A 25,008-nucleotide genomic window follows, 5' to 3' on the forward strand; every position below is an offset into this window, starting at 1 on the left:
TCAACGGACATGAGTTTGAGCAAACTCCAGGAGACAGTGAAGGACAGGGAAGCCTGGTGTGCTGCAGTCCATGGGGTTGCAGAGTCAGACACCACTTGGAGACTGAACAACAAAATATCTGTAGGGCACTGTAAGGTCCTTGAGAGGAAAAGACCATTTTTATATTCTGAACTTAACATTCTCTTAGCTAACAGTGTTAAACAATATTCAATAACTTGATGAAAAGAAGAATGGATGAAAGGAAGAGTAGTTATAGTACCCCTCCAGGATGCTTTTTGTGTTGGGTTCAGCTAAGTAGGTCAGTTACCAAACAAAGGATTATTTATGAGTTCTGCAAAGATTTTCTGCCAAAATTTCTCTTCCACATTATACTACTACTTATTGAAATGTTACCACTATTGGAGGCTCACCCAGCTCTGCCCTCCATCAAATGGCAAACAGGCCTGAGAGGGTGGGGGTAGTATGTTTTTCAAAAATGCCAGCCAGCTGAATGCAAGCTGATAAGCACAAAGAGTTCACTGAGTCTTGCCTGGCTCATGTCACAGGGAGGTTCTGATCAAGCAGAGTGAAAAGAAAGGCTAATGCCCAGGAAGAAAGCAATAGGAGGAAAGGGGGTGCTCCAAGAGAAGAGGTCAGGGTACGAGTCAGCCTCACAAGGGCTGGCAGCACTCTCATCAGAGTGGCATGGCAGGCAGCAGAAAAGGGTGTTTGCCATTGCACTGTGAGAATGGAGTCAAGGAGTGTGTGGCTGCCGTGAATCATGGCGGATGTTTGGGTGAGTGAACCGAAGGAAATCAATAGGAAATACAACTAGGGCTTAACAAGAAGTGGCAACTATGGAACACAAGCTGAGGTCAGGAAACTAATTCAGATATTCACGAGCAGACAGAAACTACCAGAAGCAAAGGGACAGAGGAAGAGTGATCCGAGGGAAGCAGCCACCAGGTGCCAGAAGTTAGCCTTTCCTTATCTTCTAGCACTTTCTCTCACTTTCACCTCTTTGCCTTTGCTTCATCCTACCCTGAATTCACATACCACCTCATCTCAGTTCTTTGCTGTCTGAGAAGCACAGAGTCAAACAAAACGTGGTCTCATGATTGGTTTCATGTCACTCTTGGTCTATATCCCAACCTTATCCCAAATTACATAAAAATGAAGAAATTATTTCATCTTTCTCTTTATTCTCAAAATACAATAGTATAAAAATCTAAAAGGAATAGGCTGTTCCATGTGTGGTCTCCAGTGCTCTGAGGAGGCAGAACTGAGCCCCGAGGAATGTGAGAGGACCATCTTAAGCCAGGAACAGTTACTGTGCTGAGTTCGAGGCCCCAAACCAAATCCTTGGGTATGTGCTAGGGCTTGGGCTCGAGTTCTCGAAGAGGAATAGGGGTGGAAATCATTCTGAGATGACAAACTGACCAGAAGAGGGCACAGCACCAGTAAGGTCTGGTGGGAGAAGCAGGGAAGGTGACCCTCCTTTCTGCCACCACCTAAGGCAGAGGCACGTGACTCCAGCAAGGGCTAAAGTAGGCAGCAGCTCCTTGGACCCCATAACGGAGAGGCCAACCCACTCCGGGGCTGGTTAATTGGTGTGCTTGGACAGTGGAATGCTAGCCATAAGAATGGAGACAAACTGTTCCAATTTCTGCGCAGCTTGCTTCCCGGCCTCTAGTACTTCTTCGTGATTGGCCTTCCCCTGGCTTTCATAATCCAAGATGGCCTTGTTTGTGATGAGTGAGAAGCCAAAGACTCGAAGTCCACAGTGTCTTGCGACTATAACTTCTGGTACTGTGCTCATGCCTGATGTAGACAAAGAGGGAAACCAACAGTCAGAATCCCCAAATGGCCCCTAGCCTTACCTCCATTCATCACCTCGTTGACAGTTGACACTAAGAAAACATCCAAAGAAGCAGCTAAATTAGTGTCAAGCTTAGGTTGTTCTGTATTACCTAAAAGAGTTGGGCTTCAGGGGGCTCTACACATTTCTTATAAATATCACCATTGCAATACTTTATTTCTATCTCTGCTTGTGATCATTTTAAAGTCAGTTCTAATATCGCAATTTTGTCTTCCAGCCAGAGGTATAGAAGGTGCCTATGATATTTGTTGAAATAATCAAAAACAGTTATCACATAATAGATAGTTATCACATTAGCATTACACTGGTTAAAGTCCTTGGTGCTGGGTGGTGGGTTGAGGCTACAGTGCAAACCTCCCAATCAACCTTTAAAGTCAGTTAATTCAATCTTCCCTTAAAGCAGACCCCTCCTTCAGTGTATCATCTAAATCTACAATCTTTTACTCTTTTCCAACTTATTTTACCAGGATCCTCTCTTCAAGCCTCCAAGTCAAGGGAGTTCCCTGGCAATCCAGTGGTTAAGACTCTGCACTTCCAATGCAGGGACTGCAGACTCAGTCCCTGATTGGGGAACTAAGATCCCACATGCCATGCAGAGCAGCCAAAAACAAAAAAAGACAAAACAAAAAAGTACCCCCAAATTACGAAGCCACCAGCCAAGTTCCCCTCCTCACCAACAGCATCCGCCCCTAGCTTCTGCAGCAGGCGACACTCGGCCACAGTCTCAAAGCTGGGGCCCGCCACCATCACGTAGGTGCCTTCCTGTAACTCTCTCTGCTCCCCCATTTGTTTCCAGGTACTGTGAGCTTTCCGCCTCATATCCCGGTCGTAGGCGTCAGACATGGCAGGGAAACGAACTCCAAACCTAGAGCACAGGTTGGGTTATCTCAGATTAATGGAATACAGCGAGCTCTCCCAAGCTGACCCATCTAAACAGAAAGAAGCAAGAGAGATACCGTTCATCATTGGGCCCTCTGAGAGGGTTCTCGCCGCTGAGACCAGGGAGGTTGATGTGATCGCGGATCAGCATGATGTCGCCAACCTCAAATCTGGGGTTGAGCCCTCCAGCTGCATTGGTGACCACCAGGGTCTCCACACCCAGAAGCCGGAAAACTCTCACTGGGAATGTCACCTTAGAAGCGAAAGACAAAAGATCAGAGAGTTTTCTTTAACATTTGACCAATACACCCATGCAGATAAACATGACATACATTATGAAAGAGAAAAGAGGGGACCAAAAATCTACCTTGCCTAAGCAGCTAGGTAGTAAAATAGGATAGAGAGCTCTATCTCCCTTCTTCCAGACACAACCAGGCTTATACCCCTGTTTTACCTTCCAGAGCGGGTAGCCTTCATACATGTGGAACCTGCCCTGCATCATCACACAGGCTCTGCCATTCAAGATCCCAAACACCAGTCGACCAGCATGACCTGGCACTGTATACAGAAAAGAGAAGGAAATGCATGGAATGATGCTTTCATACAACACATATCCACTGAGCACCTACACTGGCCCAACTGTGTTCAACATATGATGGTAAAACTAACCAATAAAAAACATCATCCTCTCCACTCAGAAAGTTTAAGTCTGGTGGGGGTGTGTTCAGTTGCCTTAGTCATGTCCAGCTCTTTGTGACTCCATGGACTGTAGCCCACCAGGCTCCTCTGTCCATGGGGCTCTCCAGGCAAGAATAATACTGGAGTAGGTTGTCATTCCCTTCTCCAGGGGATCTTCCCAACTTAGGGACTTAACCAGGGTCTCCTGTACTATAGGTGGATTCTTTACTACTGAACCACTGGGGAAGCCGCTGGTTGGGGAGACAGAAATTAATCATAAACTTAGATACAAGTACACTCTGTGATTAGAGCGATGGGGGTAAAGATGTTCAATGTGAATATACACCAGTTACTTTTTAAAGAAACTTTAAAAGAATGAGAAAGTCATAATGCAAGAGAATAAAAGAAATAAGTGGGTAATATAATAGTGGGTAAAAATAGAGTAAGTGGGTAATAATGAATGCAGTGAGTGTTGTAATCATAGACCTCTTTCCAAAATTTTCAAAACTCTCAAAATGCATATTCTTTTTTTTTTTTTTTTCAAAATGCATATTCTTATGACCATAACTAAGCTATATGATTCCTCACTCTTGAAAGGAAACTCATGGTATAGTCTAGCTTCTTAAAAAGGCTATGAACAAGGAAAGGGGCCAACATTAGACCCATACAAGTCTTTTTTATGACTCCCAAAATAGTCCTGTGGGAATACATGCCCTGTATGCCCACATAGGGGCATGGAACGGCAAAGATAACTCCTCACACAGACATAGTAACAATTATTACACATAGGGGAGTGGAACGGCAAAGATAACTCCTCACACAGACATAGTAACAATTATTACTATTTCTCTCATCTAACATTTCTCCTTTAAGGGACATGGCCAACCTATCCCTTAGGGAATGAATGGTCTGAGAGAAGAACCAAAACAAAGAGGGAGAGTTCAGGGGATACTCAGAGACTGAGGAGCATATAAAAAAGTTACCTGTAATAGAACAGAGGTGATACAGTTAGGAAAGCCCAAATAGAGTATAAAAAATAAGTTGAAAAAAAAAATATAAGTTGACAAAGTTTAAAAAGCTTAATCCACTTTTCACTGAGTGCCGTGCCCTTGTCATTGGGGGTAGAGTGGCAGATGGAGCCAAAGTCATTTCCATCTCCCTTAGAAAACTTTGCACTCCCTTCTCTCTATTATTTCCTTCTCCAACCCCATTGCCACTCCCCGTTCTGGTCTCCTAGTCTTGTTCCAAAGGGAATGAAAAATATCTGTTAAGTCTTAACTCTCCAGGGAAAAGAGGAAGGAAAGTACAATCTGAAAAATTAATAATAAACCAACAGAAGTTGGTCCTGAAAAATTAATAAATAAACCAAATAAACTACCCTTGTCCTTGGCCAAGTAAACTTGGCCGTTTCTCACCTGACCCTCTTCTAAGCCTCACCCTTGGCATGAGGAACCTCCTCAATCAGGGATGGAACCCAGCCCCTGCAGTGAAGTGTGGAGTGTTAGCCACTGGACCTCCAGGGAAGTCTGGCCTTGGAGCTTCTGGCTGCTACTGAGATGCTAGATATACTCTCCTCAAATACCTCAGAGCTCCACTATGCAGAGGGGGCCCTTCCACATCCCCACTGACAAAGGTCAATGTGAACCAAGTCTTGTGTATTCATATATTACCTGGGTATTTGTCTGCAAGAACATGGCAGTCGGTGTGTTCATTTGTTGGCATGTACCAGTACGTGCCTTATGCTAGGCTTATTCTACAGCCTTATTCTAGGCTGTAGCTAGAGCTGGGGAGATTGAGATCAGCAGGAACACACAGGACAGGGTGAGGGTGGGGGTGTGGGGTGGGGGTTGGGGGGCTGACTTTGTCCCGGGAGGTTACAGGCACATCTTTTTCCACTTAGGATACAGACTGAAAGAAATGAGCGAGGTGTATGAGGATATGAGGATGTGGTGACCACGGTGTGTGGGGGGAAAGGATGTCTAAGGGAAGTGTTGTAAAGCTTTAAGGAGCTGAGTCATTAAGGCAAAGAAATGTCATCATACAGTAACAGTGACACACACACGCCCTGTCTGTTAAAATGTTGCTACTGGAGGAATTTCTTTCTAAAGTCATTCTGATTCTTGATGGGTTTTTTCCCTCTCTCACAACAGTTGTTGCTAGTCAAATGCTATAGAGGAAACCCAGGACCATGGGTAGAAGCCCTCCCATCACAATTTCATCAGTACCCCTCAGTCCCATCCCTCCTTCCCTTTGCCAGTACCTGTACTTTCGGGAAAGTTTGGTATTTCACTGTAGTCAAAGGTCTGGGCTTGAGTTAATCTTTTAATCAGACCTCCTAACCCAGAACCACAGATCACTGCCACTTGAGGTCGGTGTTCGGTGCGAGACAAGAGCCATTTTGCAGTGTCTTGATAATCTTCATATGTAAATCTAGGGGGAAAAAATGGAAAACCAAGGTGAGATTCACTCCCAGTCCAAGGGTATCATAAAATAATAACCTTCAGTGAGGAAAGGCTGGCAGGGGTACCAAGGTGACAGGGGATACAGAAGTTGGCCAAGGAGCTAGACCAGGCTATTATACAAAGAAGCAAATCCAGACCACAATTCTGGTTGTCAAGAGCTGGGGGACAGCTGACTATAAGTTTCTCAGCAGCAGCTTGTGAACACTACAGACTCTGGAGCCCAACTCTACAGACAGATCATTCTGAGGAGAGGCCCCAGAATCTCTGTTTCTTACAAAAGTGCCTCAGGTAATTATCATCCGAAAACCAGGTTTCATAATTCTGGCCTAGAGGGAAGCAGAACTCTATCTGGATTATAGTCCCAATTTTATCTTTTTAAGCAAGTAACTTGTGCTTCAAATTCTTTCCTCTAGGGTAAATAAAGCAAGGAAATGTGATTGGCCTCACCTATTGTATTAGGCTCTGTTTGAAAATGAATTAAAAACTTGCCTACAAGCTCCAAAGACCTTTGAGTCCATAAAATCATGGTACAGGTCCACAGAACTTGAACCCCCCCTCCCCCCTTTTAAACAACTCTTCCTCCTGCCTGTATTTTTCCTCCCTGCCTTCTCCCATCTTTCCTTTTCTTCATCAAGATCCAAGGTCCTTTGCCTTTCAGAGACCTAAATAGACATAACCAGACATCCCCAAGAATCAACTGGGAATTTTTCTCACAATTCTAGTCCAGTTCTCTCATACCTATCTGGAAAAAACAAGGAGAAGGGATGTGGGGAGACTGAGGTGTGACAGAGCTGAACACAACTAACCAACCAAACCTCCAGAGGAAACCTTTTTTTTTTTTTTCTCAAAAGTACTGCCTTGGAAACCAGATGACAAACACTGGGCTACCCTCAGGCAAGTACCTGGACAAAGGACAGGGTGGCGGCAATAGAAATGGGGTCTAAGGATGATGGAGATGAGAGAAGCAGTGAGATGGTAAAAATTAAATATCATCCCAAAAGGTGCAAAGTAAAGTAAATAACAGTGAAGCCCTGGCCCATCAAGCTCATCAGAGCCACAGCTTACAGGACTTCCTCCTTAGCTTCAATATCCCAAGAATGCCCCGAATCCCTGGGCACCCTAAAGCCACTGTGATCCCTAATGCTGGGTAGGGATTTCAAGGACCAAAGCAGAAATAAAGGTTTTTAAAAGAAAGGGCGCGAGGGAGTGCGGGGTGGGGGGGGTAGGGGGGGGGGCGGGGGGGGGTAGGGGTGGGGGAGGGGTGGCAGGGAATGGGAAGGATCTGTTGCTGTTTCATGAGTAAGAATTTCCTTTTCTTGGAGAAGCCATCCGCAACTTAATTGGACCTCCAACTTGGAGGGAAGAGGTGTTCCCGAGGGACGAGGAGTACACTCTCTCCTCTGAAGGACGAACTCTAGATACCGGCACCAAAAGTACCTCGCGGCTTTCCCCACACTCTCGAATCGGAATCTGTGACGACCACATGGGTTGAGAAGACCTCTTCCCCCGAAGTGTGGGTGGAGGAGCACGCTCTCTATACTCACATCTCAGTAAGTGCGTGAGCCAGCGCACGCACACACACACCGGCTCTTTTGGGGAGCAGTCCACGGTTTACTAACATGTTCCCTTCCTGTTCTGGTGGCGCCACGCTGCTCGATTCCCGCGCGCGCCCCTGCCAGGGCCGGCCCCACCACCTCTCGGCTGCCTTGCCCCTGATACCGGGCTCCCAGCCAGGCCTCTGCATCTCTGGGGCACTCGTTCCCTCTCTTGGCCCTCTCGAGACTCAGGGTGCTGTGTTTTCAGGGCTCGAAGATAGCCATTTCCTCTCCCCAGGGGCTTCCTGGGTTCCCTGGGCCTGGTCCCAGCCTTACCCATTCTCCATGGTCCCGCAGACGCCCTCTCGATGAGTTTGCCCTTCTCCGTTCATATCTGCTCCGCGGAGCTGAGCTGGCTTCGGTCACCGAGTGTTACCCACACAGTTAGCGCACTGTTTGCACCGCGCTGGCTCATTATATCCCCAGCGCCGGAGCCCCCAGCCAATGGCAAGCGAGTACGCAGCCGGCTTCGTCCCCATGGTGACCCGCCCAACTCAATAGCCCCGAGCAAGGCTGTAAATCTAATCTGAGTTCTTTCCAGCCGCAGTATCTTTCTCTAGCAGTACTTTACCTTAGGCGGAAGGGGGAGGGGAGACGGGGCGGAGGGAGGTGGGAGCATCCCGGTTGTGCCTCTGCACCCAGTCCTTACAGCAAGTCGGGAGTTGACAGCACGGAAGCCTGTGCGGGAAGAGGGCTGGAAGTCCGGGAGCAGAGCCTCTAACCATCTGTCCGCAACCCCATTCCTGACGGTGTCTACAGCAAATCATAAGAGATTTGAAAAGAGGAAAATTTAAACCTTAGATCCTGAAAACTCAGAATAAAATTAAGTAGCCTCTGTCTGAATTCCTTCCTGAACAAAGGAAAAAGGGTTGATTCTACTTCCCTGGTGACTCAGATGGTAAAGAATCCGCCTGCAGTGCGAGAGAGCTGGGTGCACTCCCTGGGTGGGAAGAGTCCCTGGAGAAGGGAACAGCTACCCACTCCAGCATTCTGGTCTGGAGAATTCCGTGGACTCTATAGTCCCTGCACTGGAGAAGGGAATGGCAAACCACTTCAGTATTCTTGGCTTGAGAACCCCGTGAACATGTGACACTGAAAGATGAACTCCCCAGCTAGGTAGGTGCCCAATATACAGGGGACCTACCCTATATATAGTCTTTGCCACCCCATGGACTGTAGCCCACCAGGTTCCTCCGTCCATGGGACTCTCCAGGCAAGAATACTGGAGTGGGTTGCCATTTCCTTCTCCAGGGAATCTTCCTGACCCAGGGATCAAACCCAGGTCTCCCGCATTGCAGCAGGCGCTTTAACCTCTGAGCCACCAGGAAAGCCCATATATAGTCCATGAGGTCACAAAGAATAGAACAAGACAGCAAATTTCACTAGCGATTAGACTGATGTGGAGGTTATAGGATTTGGAAAAAACATATAGCCCTACCATAGAGACTATAGGCTGCCTCAGGCCAAATTACAAGGAGGGAGCACAGCCCCACCCATCAGCAGAAAATTGGATTCAAAATTTATTGAACAAGGCCTTGCCCTTCAGAGCAAGACTCAGTTTTCCCCACAGCCAGTCCCTCCCATCAGGAAGCTTGCACAAGCCTTTCATCCTCATCCCTCAGAAGGCAGACAGAATAAAAACCACAGTCACAGAAAACTAACCAAAATGATCACATGGATCACAGCCTTCTGTAACTCATTGAAACTATAAGCCAGGCAGTGTAGGACCACCCAAGACAGATGAGTCATGGTGGAACGTTCTGACAAAATGTGGTCCATTGGAGAAGGCAATGGCAAACCACTTCAGCATTCTTGCCTTGAGAACCCCATGAATAGTATGAAAAGACAAAAAGATAAGACACTGAAAGATGAAGCCCCCCAGATTGGTAGATGTACAATACGCTGCTGGAGAAGAGACGAGAAATAGCTCCAGACAGAATGAAAAGGATGAGCCAAAGCAGAAATGATGCCCAGTTGTGGATGTGTCTGGTGGTGAAAATAAAATTCAATGCTGTCAAGAACAATATTGCATAGGAACCTGGACTGTTAGGTCCATGAATCAAGGTAAATTGGAAGTGGTCAAATAGGAGATGGCAAGAATGAACATTAATCTTTTAGGAATCAGTGAACTAAAATGAATGAGAATGGATGAATTTAACTCGGAAGACCAATATATCCACTACTGTGGGCAAGACTCTCTTAGAAGAAATGAAGCAGTCCTCATAGTCAAAAAAAGAGTCTGAAATGCAATATTTGGGTGCAATCTCAAACATGACCAGAATGGTCTCAGTTCGTTTCCAAGGCAAACCATTCAATATCACAGTAATCCAAGTCTATGCCCTAAACACTAATGTTGAAGAAGCTGATGTTGACTAGTTCTATAAAGACCTACAAGACCTTTTAGAACTAACACCAAAAAAAGATGTCCTTTTCATCATAGGGGATTAGAATGAAGAAGTAGGAAGTCAAAAGATACCTGGAGTAATGGGCAAGTTTGGCCTTGGAGTACAAAATGAAGCAGGGCAAAGGCTAAAGGAGTTTTGACAAGAGAACGCCCTGGCCATAGCAAACACTGTCTTCCAACAACACAAGGAAATGCCTCTACATGTGGACATCACCAGATGGTCAATATCAAAATCTGATTTTATTTGCAGCTGAAGTTGGAGAAGCTCTAAACAGCGAGCAAAAATAAGACCTGGAGCTGTCTGTGGCTCAGATCATCAGCTCCCTGTTGGAAAATCCAGGCTTAAATCGAAGACAGTAGGGAAAACCATTAGGCCATTCAGGTCTCACCTAAATCAAATCCCATATGATTATACAGTGGAAGTGACAAACAGATTCAAGGGATTAGATCTGATAGAAAGAGTACCTGAAGAACTATGGACTGAGGGTAACATTGTACAGGAGGCAGTGATCAAAACCATACCCAAAAAAGAAATACAACAAGGCAAAATGGTTGTCTGAGGAGGCCTTACAAATAGCTGAGAAGAGAAGAGAAGTGAGAGGCAAAGGAGAAAAGGAAAGATATACTTATCTGAATTCAGAGTTCCAAAGAATAGCAAGGAGAGATAAGAAAGTGAATGATGCAAAGAAACAGAGGAAAACAATAGAATAGGAAAGACTAGAGATACCAGGGGAACATTTCATGCAAAGATGGTCACAATAAACGACAGAAATGGTATGGACCTAAAAGAAGCAGAAGATAAGAAGAGATGGTAAGAATACACAGAAAAACTATACAAAAAAGATCTTAATGACTCAGATAACCATGATGGTGTGGTCACTCACCTAGAGCCAGATATGGTGGACTCCGAAGTCAAGTGGGCCTCAGGAAGCATCACTATTAACAAAGTTAGTAGAGGTGATGGAATTCTAGCTGAGTTATTTCAAATCCTATAAGATGATGCTGTGAAAGTGCTGCACTCAATATGCCAGCAAATTTGGAAAACTCAGCAGTGGCCATAGGACTGAAAAAGGTGTTTTCATTTTAATCCCAAAGAAGGGTAATGCCAAAGAATGTTTAAACTACCCCATAATTGCACTCATTTCACATGTTAGCAAGGTAATTCTCAAAATCCTTCAAACCAGACTTCAACAATACGTGAACTGAGAACTTCCAGATGTACAAACTGGATTTAGTAAAGGCAAAGGAACCAGAGATCAAATTGCCAACATCCATTGGCTTGTAGAAAAAGCAAGAGAATTCCAGAAAAACATCTACTTCTGCTTCATTGACTATGCTAAAGCCTTTGACTGTGTGGATCACAGCAAACTGAGGAATATTCTTGAAGAGATGGAAATGCCAGACCACCTTACCAGAAACCTGTATGTGGATGAAGAAGCAACAGTTAGAACCAGACATGAAACAACAGACTGGTTCAAACTTGGGAAAGGTGTATGTCAAGGCTGTATATTTCCACCCTGCTTATTTAATTTCTATGCAGAGTACATCATCTGAAATACTGGGCTGGATGAAATGCAAGCTGGAATCAAGATTGCCTGAAGAAATATCAATAACTTCAGATATGCAGATGTCCCATCACTTTCCCATCATTAGATGGGGAAACAATGGAAACAGTGGCAGACTATTTTCTTGGGCTCCAAAATCCCTGCAGCCAGTGAGTGCAACCATGAAATTAAAAGTTGCTTGCTCTTTGGAAGAAAAACTATGACAAACCTAGACAGCACATTAAAAAGCAGAGACATCACTTTGCTGACAAAAGGTCTGTCTAGTCAAAGTTAGTCAAAGCTCCGTATAGTCAAAGACTACTGTTTTTTCCAGTAGTCATGTATGGGTATAAGAGTTGGACCATAAAGAAGGCTGATCTCCAAAGAATTGATGCTTTTGAACTGTGGTGTTGGAGAAGAATCTTGAGATCCCTTGGACAGCAAGGAGATCAAACCAGTCAATCCTAAAGGAAATCACCCCTGAATATTTATTGGAAGGACTGATGCTGAAGCTAAAGCTCCAATGCTCAGCCACCTGATGGGAAGAGCTGACTCATTGGAAAAAAACCCTGATTCTGGGTAAGATTGAGGGTGGAAAGAGAAGAGGGCAACAGAGAATGAGATAGTTGGATTGTGTCTTCAGCTTAATGGGCATGAGTTTGAGGAAACTCAGGGAGATAGTGAAGAACAGGGAAGCCTGGCATGCTGCAGTCCATGGTGTCGCAAAGAGTTGGACACACCTGAGCAACTGAACAACAACAATCAGGGGTCTAAATCTAGGCCCAGAGAAGAAAAGGTTCTAGTGGCAAGAATTCCCAGATCCTCACAGGAGCATGCAGCAAATCCCCTTCTCCAGGTGTTTTCAACCAAATTCCTTATGGGTATTAAGCTTTGGGATTCGGTAAAGAGAAATATTCCGATAATTGTGTATGGATGTGAGAGTTGGACCATAAAGAAAGCTGAGTGCCAAAGAGTTGATGCTTTTGAACTGTGTTGTTGGAGAAGATTCTTGAGAGTCCCTTGGACTGCAAGGAGATCAAACCAGTCAATCTTAAAGGAAATCAGTCCTGAATACTCATTGGAAGGACTGATGCTGAAGCTGAAACTCCAATATTTTGGCCACCTGATGCGAAGAACTGACTCATTGGAAAAGACCCTGATACTCGGAAAGATTAAAGACAGGAGAAGGGGATGACAGAGGATGAGATGGTTGGATGGCATCACCGACTCAATGGACATGAGTTTGAGTAAACTCCAGGGGTTGTTGATGGACAGGGAAGGCTGGCATGCTGCAGTCCATGGGGTTGCAAAGAGTCAGACATGACTGAGCAACTGAACTGAACTGAATGAGAAATAGGAATTTCCCCCTTGTTCCTCAAATTATTTCATTTATAAAATATTTCCATACATTCTTTACTCATTATTATGGATATATTTTTTAAAAGTTGTTGAATACAAAATAAATAGTAGTATTTACAAAGAATTGTAGTCTGTAACAGATAGTCAATGCTGTAAACTGCCAGTGAACATTATTGGGTGGTATTCTAATAGCAAGCAAAATACAGCTCTCAGTCTATTTTGGTAAATAAGGTTTATTGGAACACACACACACGCAATTTCTGGATCCTTGACTCCGACAAAGGATTGGGACAGGGTGGGGATTGGATGAGAAAATGACTGACAGTTTCTTGATTTACACAATAATTGATGCAAGGAATTCAGATTAGAGAAGAACTCTTCTCCAAAATGAAAATTCTTGTAACAGAACTACTAAATATAACATCTTTGTAAGAATTCAGCTATTTTCTGCCCCTACTTTTATAAGTTTAACCAAATTCACATCAAATCACAAATCAATGGTCCTTGCTTAGTTATTGGAATCCTCCACCTATTTCCACTCTCCTGAATGCAAACCTTTCCTTCTGGCCTTTTTACCCAACACCATGGCCCAAACCAATGTTTCCCAGCCCCATTTCTATCTCACTCAGGTAATAAATACTTACTGAGCATCAACGATGTACTAGAACCGTTCCTGTGTTAGGGACATAAGAATAATGACAATATGGGTGCATGTTCAGTTGTGGATGACTCTTTGCAACCCCAGGACTGCAGCCAGCCAAGATCTTCTGTCCATGGAATTTTCCAATATATATAAAACAAAAATAACATATATAAAGAACTGAGTGCAGTGTCAAATGACTGATTTATTCTATCACTATTATTGATATCACTATTATTATTATTATTTTCCTTCTTCACCCAGTAATTTTAGCAAAGGTAACAAATGGATGGTCTAAAAGTCATGTTTCACCTTAGAAATGTGTGTACAATTGAGACATGGAAAGCATGATTTTGAATGATGGATAAGTTCAGTCATAAGAAAAAAATCAGCCCAGGGATAATATCTATCAATATTCAATAGCTGAAGGGTTTTTGTGGTTTTTTTTTTCTTTTAATTTTCTTGGTTGTGCCACATGTCATGTGTGATCTTGGTTCACCAACTCATATCCCTTACGTTGGAAGCATGGAGTCCTAACTAGTGGACCACCAGGGAAGTCTATGAAAGGTTTTTTAATTTATTCTTTAAGAATTTATTCCTTAATTTATTTCTGGCCGCTCTGGGTCTTCGTCGGCGCACGCAGGCTTTCCCTACTTTTGTGAGCAGGGACTGCTCTTCCTTCTGATGCTCTGGCTTCTTGTTGCAGTGGCTGCTCTCATTGCAGAGCACACGGACTTAGTTGCTCCGTGGCATGTGGGATCTTCCCGGGTAAGGGATCAAACCTGTGTCCCTTGCATTGGCAGGCAGATTCTTAACCACTAGACCATCAGGAAAGTAAAAAAACGTTCTTGTTAAACACCCTGAATCCAATTCAGTTCGCTCAAAAGACAAGAACAGAACATAATTATATCTAAAAACACAAACTTAATCAATTATTATTATTTTTGCTGTGCCACTCAGCTTGTGGGATCCTAGCTCCTGACCGTAAATTGAACCAGGCCCTTGGCAGTGAAAGCACCAAGTCCTAACCACTGGACTGCCAGGGAATTCCCTTAATTAAGTTTGATTTTTGTTTTGTTTTACTTTAATACTTTTTTATTGGCTGCACCCGGTCTTAGTAGCGGTACTTGGGACCTTTGAACTTTGTTGCTGCATGTAGGATCTTTAGTTGTGGTGTGTGGGATTTGTTCCCTGACCAGGGATTGAGCCCAGGCCCACTGCATTGGAAGTACAGAGTCTTAGCCACTGGCAACTGGGAAAGTTCCTTAATCAATTAATTTTAATGGTCTCTGTCTAAAGTAAGTGAAGATGATCTGCAATATATCTATAAAAGGAAAACTGGGGAACAAGACTCAATCTTCTGTAGTGTATTTTCCAGTGTCATTCAAGGAAGAGTCGGCATTATATATAAACATTCTGGGCATCAAAGAAATGTATGATTATATAAAAGGCAAGGACAATTTATCAGATTGCACCTTGGCCAGGGTCACATAACCTTCAGAACCACACAACATACTTTATTGTGAATTCAAGTACAGAAACCAAGCTTCTATAACAATCATTTGGACCCTAACCTTTTTAATCTCAAATTCACGAATGGCCTAGTGAGAAGTCTCCCCTATGAGGCCCAGCAGGCCTCTTTAGAACACATTTTAGTGGTCTATCCACCAGAAGGTCCCAGGCCCCAGATCACCTCAAACCCTACCTCGGTTCCCTTCCTACCCCAAAACTTGGTTGGTTAACATCTCTCACTACTTTCCACTGGATTTTTTTTCCTCACAGGATTTTTACCTTTAAAGGGAACAGATTTAGACATTCTGTCTGTGTGTTTATTTGGGGTGCTAAGAACACTGGTATGCAGCTAATATGTAATGGTCCCATATGTGAAATATCTATTAAATGTCTCTTCTTTCTCTTCAGGCCATCACAAGCCAAGTCTCCACACTCCATTTTGATCTGTTTTCAATATCCCAGTCCAGAGGTCTCCAGTTCCTCAGTTAATAGGGCACTTAGGATCTCAGCAATTTTTTCACAGCACCTCTAGATAAAAGAAACACCTAAGAGTTTTGCTTGGTGCCTGACAACTTAGGAACCATTTGAAAAAAAAAATACACATAAGTTAAAAGAAAATTTTTTTTTTCCTTAAATAAGCACAAATAGTTACTAATGGACTGTGTGTGCCTGTTGGGCCCTGCCCAACTTCGAAAACCTTGGAATCCAGCACTTTTACCCTCATTTCCTGTTTCATGCTGATTTTCACACAGTTCTTATTTTTTTTTATCAAAGGGACCTCCTAAAGTCTGACTTTGCAAAGATATTTTATTATCAAAAGAAATGTAGCACAGTCCAATGTTCAAACTGTGAACTGCCTTGACCTAGCAGTTTGCATAGCACATGAGAGATATGTCAGATGTTGCTGTGTTTCCCTTAAATTTTTTAAATATCCCATGGTACCCCTGTGGATTTGCCCCTTGGCACAGAGTTTGAGAACTATGGCCCCAGCGCACTCCTTGCCACCTTGTTCCTAAATGTGTCCTGCAAATGAATGAACTCTAATCAAACTACTTGTGAATTCCATGGGATAAATTCCATCTTCACTCCTCACCTACCAGTTGTGTGATCCAAAACAAGTAAAATGAATCTTGTTATGCCTCAGTTTTCTCACCTGTTAAATGGTTATAATAATGGTATTTATTCTCATTGCAAGGCTTGAATAAAATGCCAGTTAAATGTTCAGATAAGTGCCTGGACTTACAGTAAGCACACAGAAAATATTGATTATTATTTTTTATTTCTCTAGACCATCTAAACATGAATTGGATCAGAACAAAAACTAGAGGTATGCCCAGCCCAATAGCAGCAACTCTAACCCTGCATTGTTTAAAAGAGGAGCCACTAGCTAAATGTGACTATTTAAATTTAATAAAATTGAAGGGCAAAATTAAGAAGATAAAAATTAGTTCTGAGTTATACTAAGCATATCCCAACTGCTCAAAAGCCACAAGTGGCTAGTGTCTACCACACTGCATAGCATAGAAATATTTCAATGATTACAGAAAATTCTATTGCATAACACTTATCTTTTCTAGTTACTGCTACCCTGTATCCACATTTGAAAAAGCTAGAACTATGTTTTATTCTGTATTTGTAAGGTTTTTCCTGTAATCAGGAACCAAACGGTCATCAACTTCAGGGTGATTTTGGCTCATTACTCCCTTATTACCCCTTTTCTATCTTCTTCTCGTGCCTCCTTCTACTTCTGAGGGACTCCCACGGCCAGGCACCCATGCAGTAACACATCCACCTTGGATGCCCAATATCAAGGAAACTGGGAAATGGAAGTGGCGGGCTCTAAATCACCAAATATTGGCTTATGGAGAGGAAAGATGTCTCGAGTTAGTGACTTCCAGTGGCAACATTTATAGAAGCAGGCTCAACATTTTAGGATGCTGTGAGAAATAGACTTCAGGGACTAGATCTAACAGACAGAGTGCCTGATGATCTATGGATGTAGGTTCGTGACACTGTACAGGAGACAGGGATCAAGACCATCCCCAAGAAAAAGAAATGCAAAAAAGCAAAATGGCTGTATGAGGAGGCCTTACAAATAGCTGTGAAAAGAGAAGCGAAAAGCAAAGGAGAAAGGAAAGATATTCCCATTTGAATGCAGAGTTCCAAAGAATAGCAAGGAGAGATAAGAAAGCCTTCCTCAGAGATCATGCAAAGAAATAGAGGAAAACAATAGAATGGGAAAGACTAGAGGTTTCTTCAAGAAAATTAGAGATACCAAGGGAACATTTCATGCAAAGATGGGCACAATAAAGGACAGAAATGTTGGGACCTAACAGAAGCAGACGATATTAAGAAGAGGTGGCAAGAATACACAGAACTGTACCAAAAAGATCTTCACAACCCAAATAATCACAGTGGTGTGATCAGTCACCTAGAGCCAGACATCCTGGAATGTGAAGTCAAGTGGGCCTTAGGAAGCATCACTACCAACAAAACTAGTGGAGGTGATGGAATATCAGTTGAGCTATTTCAAATCCTGAATGATGACACTGTGAAAGTGCTGCATTCAATATGCCAGCAAATTTGGAAAACTCAGCAGTAGGACTGGAAAAGGGCAGTTTTTATTCCAATCCCAAAGAAAGGCAATGCCAAAGAATGCTCAAACTACCACACAATTGCACTCATCTCACACGCTAGTAAAGTAATGCTCAAAATTCTCCAAGCCAGGCTTCAGCAATACGTGAACCGTGAATTTCCAGATGTTGAAGCTGGTTTTAGAAAAGGCAGAGGAACCAGAGATCAAATTGCCAACATCCACTGGTTCATCAAAAAAGCAAGAGAGTTCCAGAAAAACATCTATTTCTGCTTTATTGACTATGCCAAAGCCTTTGATTGTGTGGATCACAATAAACTGTGGAAAATTCTTCAAGAGATGGGAATACCAGACCACCTGACCTGCCTCTTGAGAAACCTGTATGCAGGTCAGGAAGCAACAATTAGAACTGGATATGGAACAACAGACTGGTTCCAAATAGGAAAAGGAGTACCTCAAGGCTGTATATTGTCACCCTGCTTATTTAACTTATATGCAGAGTACAACAGGAGAAACGCTGGGCTGGAGGAAGCACGGGCTGGAATCAAGATTGCTGGGAGAAATATCAATAACCTCAGATATGCAGATGACACCACCATTTAGGCAGAAAGTGAAGAAGAGCTAAAAAGCCTCTTGATGAAAGTGAAAGAGGAGAGTGAAAAAGTTGGCTTAAAGCTCAACATGCAGAAAACTAAGATCATGGCATCCGGTCCCATCACTTCATGGGAAATAGATGGGAAACAGTGGAAACAGTGGCTGACTTTATTTTTCTGGGTTCCAAAATCACTGCATATGGTGACTGCAGCCATGAAATTAAAAGACGCTTACCCCTTGGAAGGAAATTTATGACCAACCTAGACAGCATATTAAAAAGCAGAGACATTACTTTGCCAACAAAGGTCCATGTAGTCAAGGCTATGGTTTTTCCAGTGGTCATGTATGGATGTGAGTGTTGGACCATAAAGAAAGCTGAGTGCCGAAGAATTGATGCTTTTGAACTGTTGTGTTGGAGAAGACTCTTGAGAGTCCCTTGAACTGCCAGGAGATCCAACCAGTCCATTCTAAAGGAGATCAGTCTTGGGTGTTCATTGGAAGGACTGATGTTGAAGCTGAAACTCCAATACTTTGGCCACCTGATACAGAGAGCTAACTCATTTGAAAAGACCCTGATGCTGGGAAAGATTGAGGGCAGGAGGAGAAGGGGATGACAGCGGATGAGATGGTTAGATGCCATCACTGACTCGATGGACATGGGTTTGGGTGGACTCCGGGAGTTGGTGATGGACAGGGAGGCCTGGCGTGCTGCGGTCAATGGGGGTCACAAAGAGTCGGACACGACTGAGCGACTGAATTGAATGAGGCAGGAAACGTGTTTATTCCTGCCTCTTGCCTGAAATTTCTTATTCTCTCTATATCACAAGACACATGTTTGCCTAGTTAAATACCTATCCCACCATCACCAACAATCTTTTACCTTCCATTTTCTACAATTCCTGAATTTAAAATATTATTTTGGTTTAGTTTTTATCCTAGTGGCAAAAGGATCACTTTCATTTCTGTGTGAGATCCCTAGCTGTGCCTCAGTCAGTAGGTACAGTAGGAGTACAGTGACCCTAACACCCTCTTTCCCAGATAGGGAAGCTGACTACACCCTAAGGAAGGGACAAAGACCTGGGGCATGGAAAGGACCTGGAACAGAAGGGAACAAAGGTTCAGAGTGATAAAGAGAAATAATCTCTTAAAATTAGATCACATCCTACCCCACTCCATCCAACCCTGACACTATCCTTATCCTGGTTAACTCACCCTGCATATTATCAAAAACATTCTTTGCCCTGGAAATGGAGTAAGGGACTGTGTTGGTTTCACATGGGTGATAAACTACCACCTCAGTAAAGGGTAAAGAAGAAACAGGGTATGTGGAAAAGAGACGTCAAATTGAGACACCAGGCGGCAGAAGCCAAGTGGATATCTCCAGCCTCATTCTCAGTCATCTACCCAGTGTGCTAGTAGTTGCCACTTGGTTGGAAGCCTGAAGAAAAAAAATGCTTCCAAATCTTTGCAGTTTCTTTCTTTATATCCTCCTGCTATGAAGTCTTATGGATTATTTCAAAATTCATATGCTGAAGCCCCAACCCCAACTGACCATATTTGGAGACAGGGCCTTTAAAGAGATAACTAAGTTAAATGAGATCATAAGGAGCCCTAACTCCTTATAAGAAGAGGAAAAGACAGCAGGAATATCTGTGCACAGAGAAAAGTCCACATGAGGACACAGTAGAGAAAGTGGCTATCTGCAAACCAAGAACAGAGGCCTGTGCTGACACATTGATCTTGGGCTTCAAGGCTCCAGAACTGTGAGAAAATAAATTTCTATGGTGATAGCTCAGTTAGTAAAGAATCCGCCTGCAATGCAGCAGACTCCAGTTCGATTCCTGGGTCAGGAAGATCCCCTGGAGAAGGGATAGACTACCCACTCCAGTCTTCATGGGCTTCCCTTGTGGCTCAGCTGGTAAAGAATCCACCTGCAATGTGCGAGACCTGGGTTCAATCCCTGGGTTGGGAAGATCCTCTGGAGAAGGGAAAGGCTACCCACTCCAGTATTCTGGCCTGGAGAATTCCATGGACAGTCCATGGGGTCACAAAGAGTCGGACATGACTGAGTGACTTTCACTTTCATTGTTTAAGCCACCCAGTCTGTGATATTTTATTATGACAGTCCCAGCAAACTAATATACTTTCATAGCCTGATTTTTCTCAATCTAAGTGAGAAACTCCCATCCTATAAGTAAAATAGCTGGTACCGGGGGTAATACTGAAACTATTTACTTGTATAGTACAGGAACCAACCAATCAGAACCAATGCCAGCCATAAAGTACTTATGCCAGCCACACTGTAGTGTCTTAACTGAATATCCACCCTGCTTGGAACTACAGCTGACAATATTGCTCAGTATAGAAATTTACCTTCAAGATACAGCTCAAGGTAATTAAATCATTTAATTGTCATTTATTAAACAACTTTTATGGGCTAGGCATTGAGCATAAAAAGGGGCCCATCCCAGATACCATGCACTCTGCTACCCCTGAATTTTTGCCCTTTTCCATCTGCCTAGTAGATGATGTGAGTGCAAAAGCATTAAACCATAAATCAGAAGACCTGGATTTTTTTTAAAAAAAATTTTTACTACTTCATGCAGTGAGAGAAAGCACAAACCATGAAGAACTGAGGTGTTGTCAGTAAGAGAGTGCTAGAAAGGACTTGTTATAAAATTTGGCTTTTGTTAAGAAATTTTGAAAGGATTTAAAGAAATGAGATTTTGCTCTGGATTGAGTGCTGTCAGGAATTAGGGCAATTCTATAACTGGGTATCTAATCCATTTTATCTAGAAGCAGAGAAGACTACCCAGAGGCTAAGGCTCTAATAAGTAAAGAAGTAGCAGTCATTCATATTCTCTGGAGGAGGGGCTACTGGGGATTTTTTTGGCTAGGAGAATGTTCATGTTTTGACTGTGTTCAGACCTGATTGTGGAGTGGTCTCGTTTTTAAGGAGACCTGGACTTTTCATCCCATTTCAATCTTTGCCTTGGCTTAAGTGACTCTAGCTTACAGAGCCTCAGTTTTCAGACTGCAAAATAAAAACAATCTTGCCTTCCCTGCCCAATTCACAGTGGGTTTTGAAATCAAATGAATATGGATATAAAACTGCTTTATTAACTGTGAGCAAATATTATCACTACTTTTTGCATCACTCTGCCTACTGACCCACTCAAGGCAGAGCTCAAATCCAAGTTATCCATGCACAATAATATAATAATCCTTTATGTTTTTATATTGGCTTTTATATTGGTTTTTATATTATTTTATAGAGTTTTCTTTGGTTGCTCTGGATAGAAGTGATTTCCTCTTTCCTTGAATTTGTAGACTGTTTAATTCATACCCTATGAAGCATGTGTTGCACCATGAATTTCTAGATATTTAGAAATTCTAGATATCTAGAATTGGTATTTTTTCCCATGTAATAAAACATTACCTTGTTGACATTTTATTTTATTCTCTCTCTTCTTCTTTTGGTTGCATCACGTGGCTTGTGTGATCTTAGTTCCCCCACAAGGGACTGAACCCAGGCCCTCGGCACTGAAAGCATGGAGTCCTAACCACTAAACTACTAGGAGATTCCCTAGTGTTGATATTTTATACTGTGAATTTTCACATTGTTATTCCTCCCTACCCAGAGTTTAAGTTTCTTAAGGAGTGTCTTTCATAAAGAGCAGATACATAACAAATGTGTATAGATGTATTGCTTGCTGAAATTCTACCATTTATAGTAGGTTGAAAAACATGGCCATAAAATTTTGCGGCTCCTCCCATCAAGAACTGAAGTCCTAAAGAATAAAAAAAAAGAATTGAAGTCTTTTCCCCCACACCTTGAATCTGGACAGCCCTGACGACTTGCTATGACCTAGAATGAGGTAGGAATGAAGTTATACCAGTGTTTCAGCCTAGGCCTAAAAATGTCTTGCATCTTCTCCTCTCACCCTCTTGGACCATCACCCTAAATTCCACCTGCTGTAAGGAACATAGCTGAACTAGTATATACTATTGCCAGACATGTGAAGAGTCATCTAGGACCATTCAGTTCTTTTCATGAATGAGCCCAGGTGAGACCAGTGAAAGAACTGTTAAGCACATATCATTTTGTTTGGGTGCCACTTATGCAGCAAGAGATAATGGAAGACCAGAAGAGGGATTCCTCACCTTCACACTGATAGGAATTTTTCCAACTTCTTTTAGGGCCCTTCTCAAAAATTACCTTGCTTTCTGGATATGTCTCTTCTGACCACTGCCAGGTTGTAATATCACTCAGGGTGAGACAATTTACTGATCTTAGATTTCTTCTAAAGTACTACGCCTGGAACTGTATGTAGTCGGTAATGAGTCCATTTGCCAAGTACGTAGCAGTTCCTTCCAAGGAAGTCTTAGAAATCAGGTCCCAAAGGAATTTATTACAAGGCACTTTCAAATGAGAGCACTTAGAGAGCCACTGTACTTCTCTTAACCCTCTCTCACACCTATATGGGTAGAGGCTAGTCTAGCATTAAAAGAGATCTGTAACATGAAACATACAAGGATTATTGCATCATACCTCTCCTCCAGTGACTCACATTATCAGTCAGAAAGAATATCCTTCTTAGTGGTTAACACTCACCTCTTCATTTACTTCTCTAGCACATATTTCTATATTTAACCTATGACTTAAACATCACCAAGAGACCAAACTACTAAAGAAAAAAAAAAAAAGCCATTCTACTCAACCATCCTCTAGGATCCTTAGTACTGTATCCAATTTTCCAACTCTCCCACATTTTTATAAAACTAGATGAAACGAACATCAAATATGGCTTTGGTGAGGGTGAGAAGAGTCACAAAAGAACAGGTTGTGGAATGATGTGTAACCAAGGTGCAAGTAATGAACCCTACTACACTCTAGAGCAAACACTTGAGCATCTGTATGCCCAGAAACAACAGAAAGAACAGCAGACTCGCCTGTTCCCCTGGGGAGCTATAACCCCCCTCTCCATTTTGTATTCAGAGGTTCCTTAGTTCTGAATTGTCTGTGGGCCCTACCTGGCCTGGGAAAGCTGTGTCTAACAATCAGAATTCAGGTGAAGTCTCCAGCTCTTTTAGCAGCTACAAGTGCTAGAAAAGCAGCAGTTCTTTTTATGATTAAGTATCTGGGGCAGGCTTCACTTTCCTCAATGTTAGGCTCAACAGAGAGGCTTCTAGCTAAACCAGTCATCGTCCTCAGAGTTGAGTTTTTCAAGTTTTTGTTGCTTCATCCATTTAAGACAGTCACACTTTGGGTTACGAAATGGGGGAAACTGAAGTGTGGTTCATGTGTTGTAAAATGTTGTAATTCATGTGTTGTAACAATCATATGAGGTTGCAGAAGAAAGCTGGTCCCCAAAGGTTGGGTTTAGAGGTTACTGAGAGACCCTTAGGGTTCTGCTTTGGTTTCTTGGAAAGGATAAGGTAAAACCCTCACTTCAGGGTTTCTTCAGGGAAAGGAAGCCATTGAGAATTATTCTCAGTCGAGGAGCCCCTACTGTTAACAGACCTGCTAAAATGTTCCTATTCAAAGCAGTCAGGTATTTCCCAAGAATATGAGCTGAACCAACTTCCTTTGATCTCTGAGTACTCCCTTCTATGACGATAAGGTCTTTCCATTCCCGCACTTGGTTAACTAAAGGAAATGAGTTACACTGTGAAACAAAGATCTCTTTAAGGTGACTCACTTTTACTCTATCATCCACCACCAATTCCAGAGTAACAGCTTACTCACCCTGCATTCATAAGATTAAGGAAATCCTTCTAAATAATTGCATAATAACTTTGTCCATCTGTACCTGCTCTACCCACAACAGAAAGAACCTTGAATCCTCAACAAAGTTGAAACAAAAAGTTCCTTTAAGCCACAGGAGGGAACTCTACACATTTCATTTCTGTCTGGATACCCAGACAGAAATGGATGACCTTGATAGATTTGAAAAGTAGTCTTATTTGCTATGCAAGTAGAGGTTGAATGACTATGGATGAACAGGAGAATGGCTAGGTGGGTTGGCTGTATGTTTAAACACAGGAGCTGCTTAAGATCTTTTCCTATGCTTGTTAGAATAAACTCTGTTAGCAGTCTCGTGGCTGGTGGTGAAGTTGAGACAAGTCTAAAGACTGTCTCTACGCCAAACACGAACAAAAATATCCTTGGACTTGATTGGTAACTCAGTCAAAACACTCTTATCACGCATATATGTTTACAACTGGGGGCCAGAAAACCGAGTAAAACGATGACACATCCCTGTAGTGACAGAAACAGATTCATGTAGAGAAAATTTCACAATTTAACCGGAGACGCTAGGAGGGTGGATTCTGCAAGGCAGCTTTCTGGAGAAGCCGGTCTCGTGTCCTGTTCGAGGTGACTTCAGCGAGGAAGACTAGGGTAAACATCTTACCGTTTTAATCCATTTCTTCCTGGCATATCTTCACTCTGACTTTTCAGAGGTATTCCTTTGAGTAGAGCGGCTGTTGCCTATCCTTTCTACTCTCGGCGCTCACAACAGCGCTCATTTCCTCAAGCGTTTACTGCCGCTCTTCGAGCCACGCCCCCAGGTTCTGGGGCTGAGTTCGGGCCAATAAAGTTGCGCCCCAAGATCGCAGGCCCAGGAAGGGAAGCCTCCAGCCAATGAGAGGCCAATCATGACCGCAAAGAGTAGAAAAGTCTTTTAGTGGTGTCTTCGGACCAATGAAGAGCAATGATCGTGCGCCGGCTCTGGGGGTACCGACAGATCACAGGCGGCTTCCTGAAACACGTGACCAGTGAGCTGAAGCAGCCCTGCCCCACCTCCTGGTCTGGAGGTAGCGCGATGGGCCACGCTTCCAATGGTTCGAAGAACTTCTCGTCACGTGCAGTTTTTGCAGGCCCAGCG

General features: G+C 43.1%; 1 protein-coding gene across 2 annotated transcripts; it reads right to left on the minus strand.

Moving 5' to 3' along the window:
- Positions 1-1,161: 1,161 nt before the first annotated feature.
- On the minus strand, positions 1,162-24,921 carry PNP (purine nucleoside phosphorylase). Of its 2 annotated transcripts, none has more exons than XM_020887297.2 (6): positions 24,535-24,921; positions 5,676-5,845; positions 3,192-3,295; positions 2,815-2,990; positions 2,533-2,723; positions 1,162-1,800 (listed from the first exon to the last, which is right to left on the minus strand). In XM_020887297.2, exons 1-6 carry the CDS (start codon positions 24,558-24,560, stop codon positions 1,583-1,585), a joined length of 885 nt encoding a protein of 294 aa, XP_020742956.1. In that variant the 5' UTR covers positions 24,561-24,921; the 3' UTR covers positions 1,162-1,582. The 2 variants fall into 2 exon arrangements, with proteins under 2 accessions (XP_020742956.1, XP_020742955.1); XM_020887296.2 differs by lacking the exon at positions 24,535-24,921 and adding an exon at positions 7,749-7,936.
- Positions 24,922-25,008: the final 87 nt, after the last annotated feature.

This window comes from Odocoileus virginianus, chromosome 6 (genome assembly GCF_023699985.2).
Source record: "Odocoileus virginianus isolate 20LAN1187 ecotype Illinois chromosome 6, Ovbor_1.2, whole genome shotgun sequence".
NCBI lineage: Eukaryota > Metazoa > Chordata > Mammalia > Artiodactyla > Cervidae > Odocoileus > Odocoileus virginianus.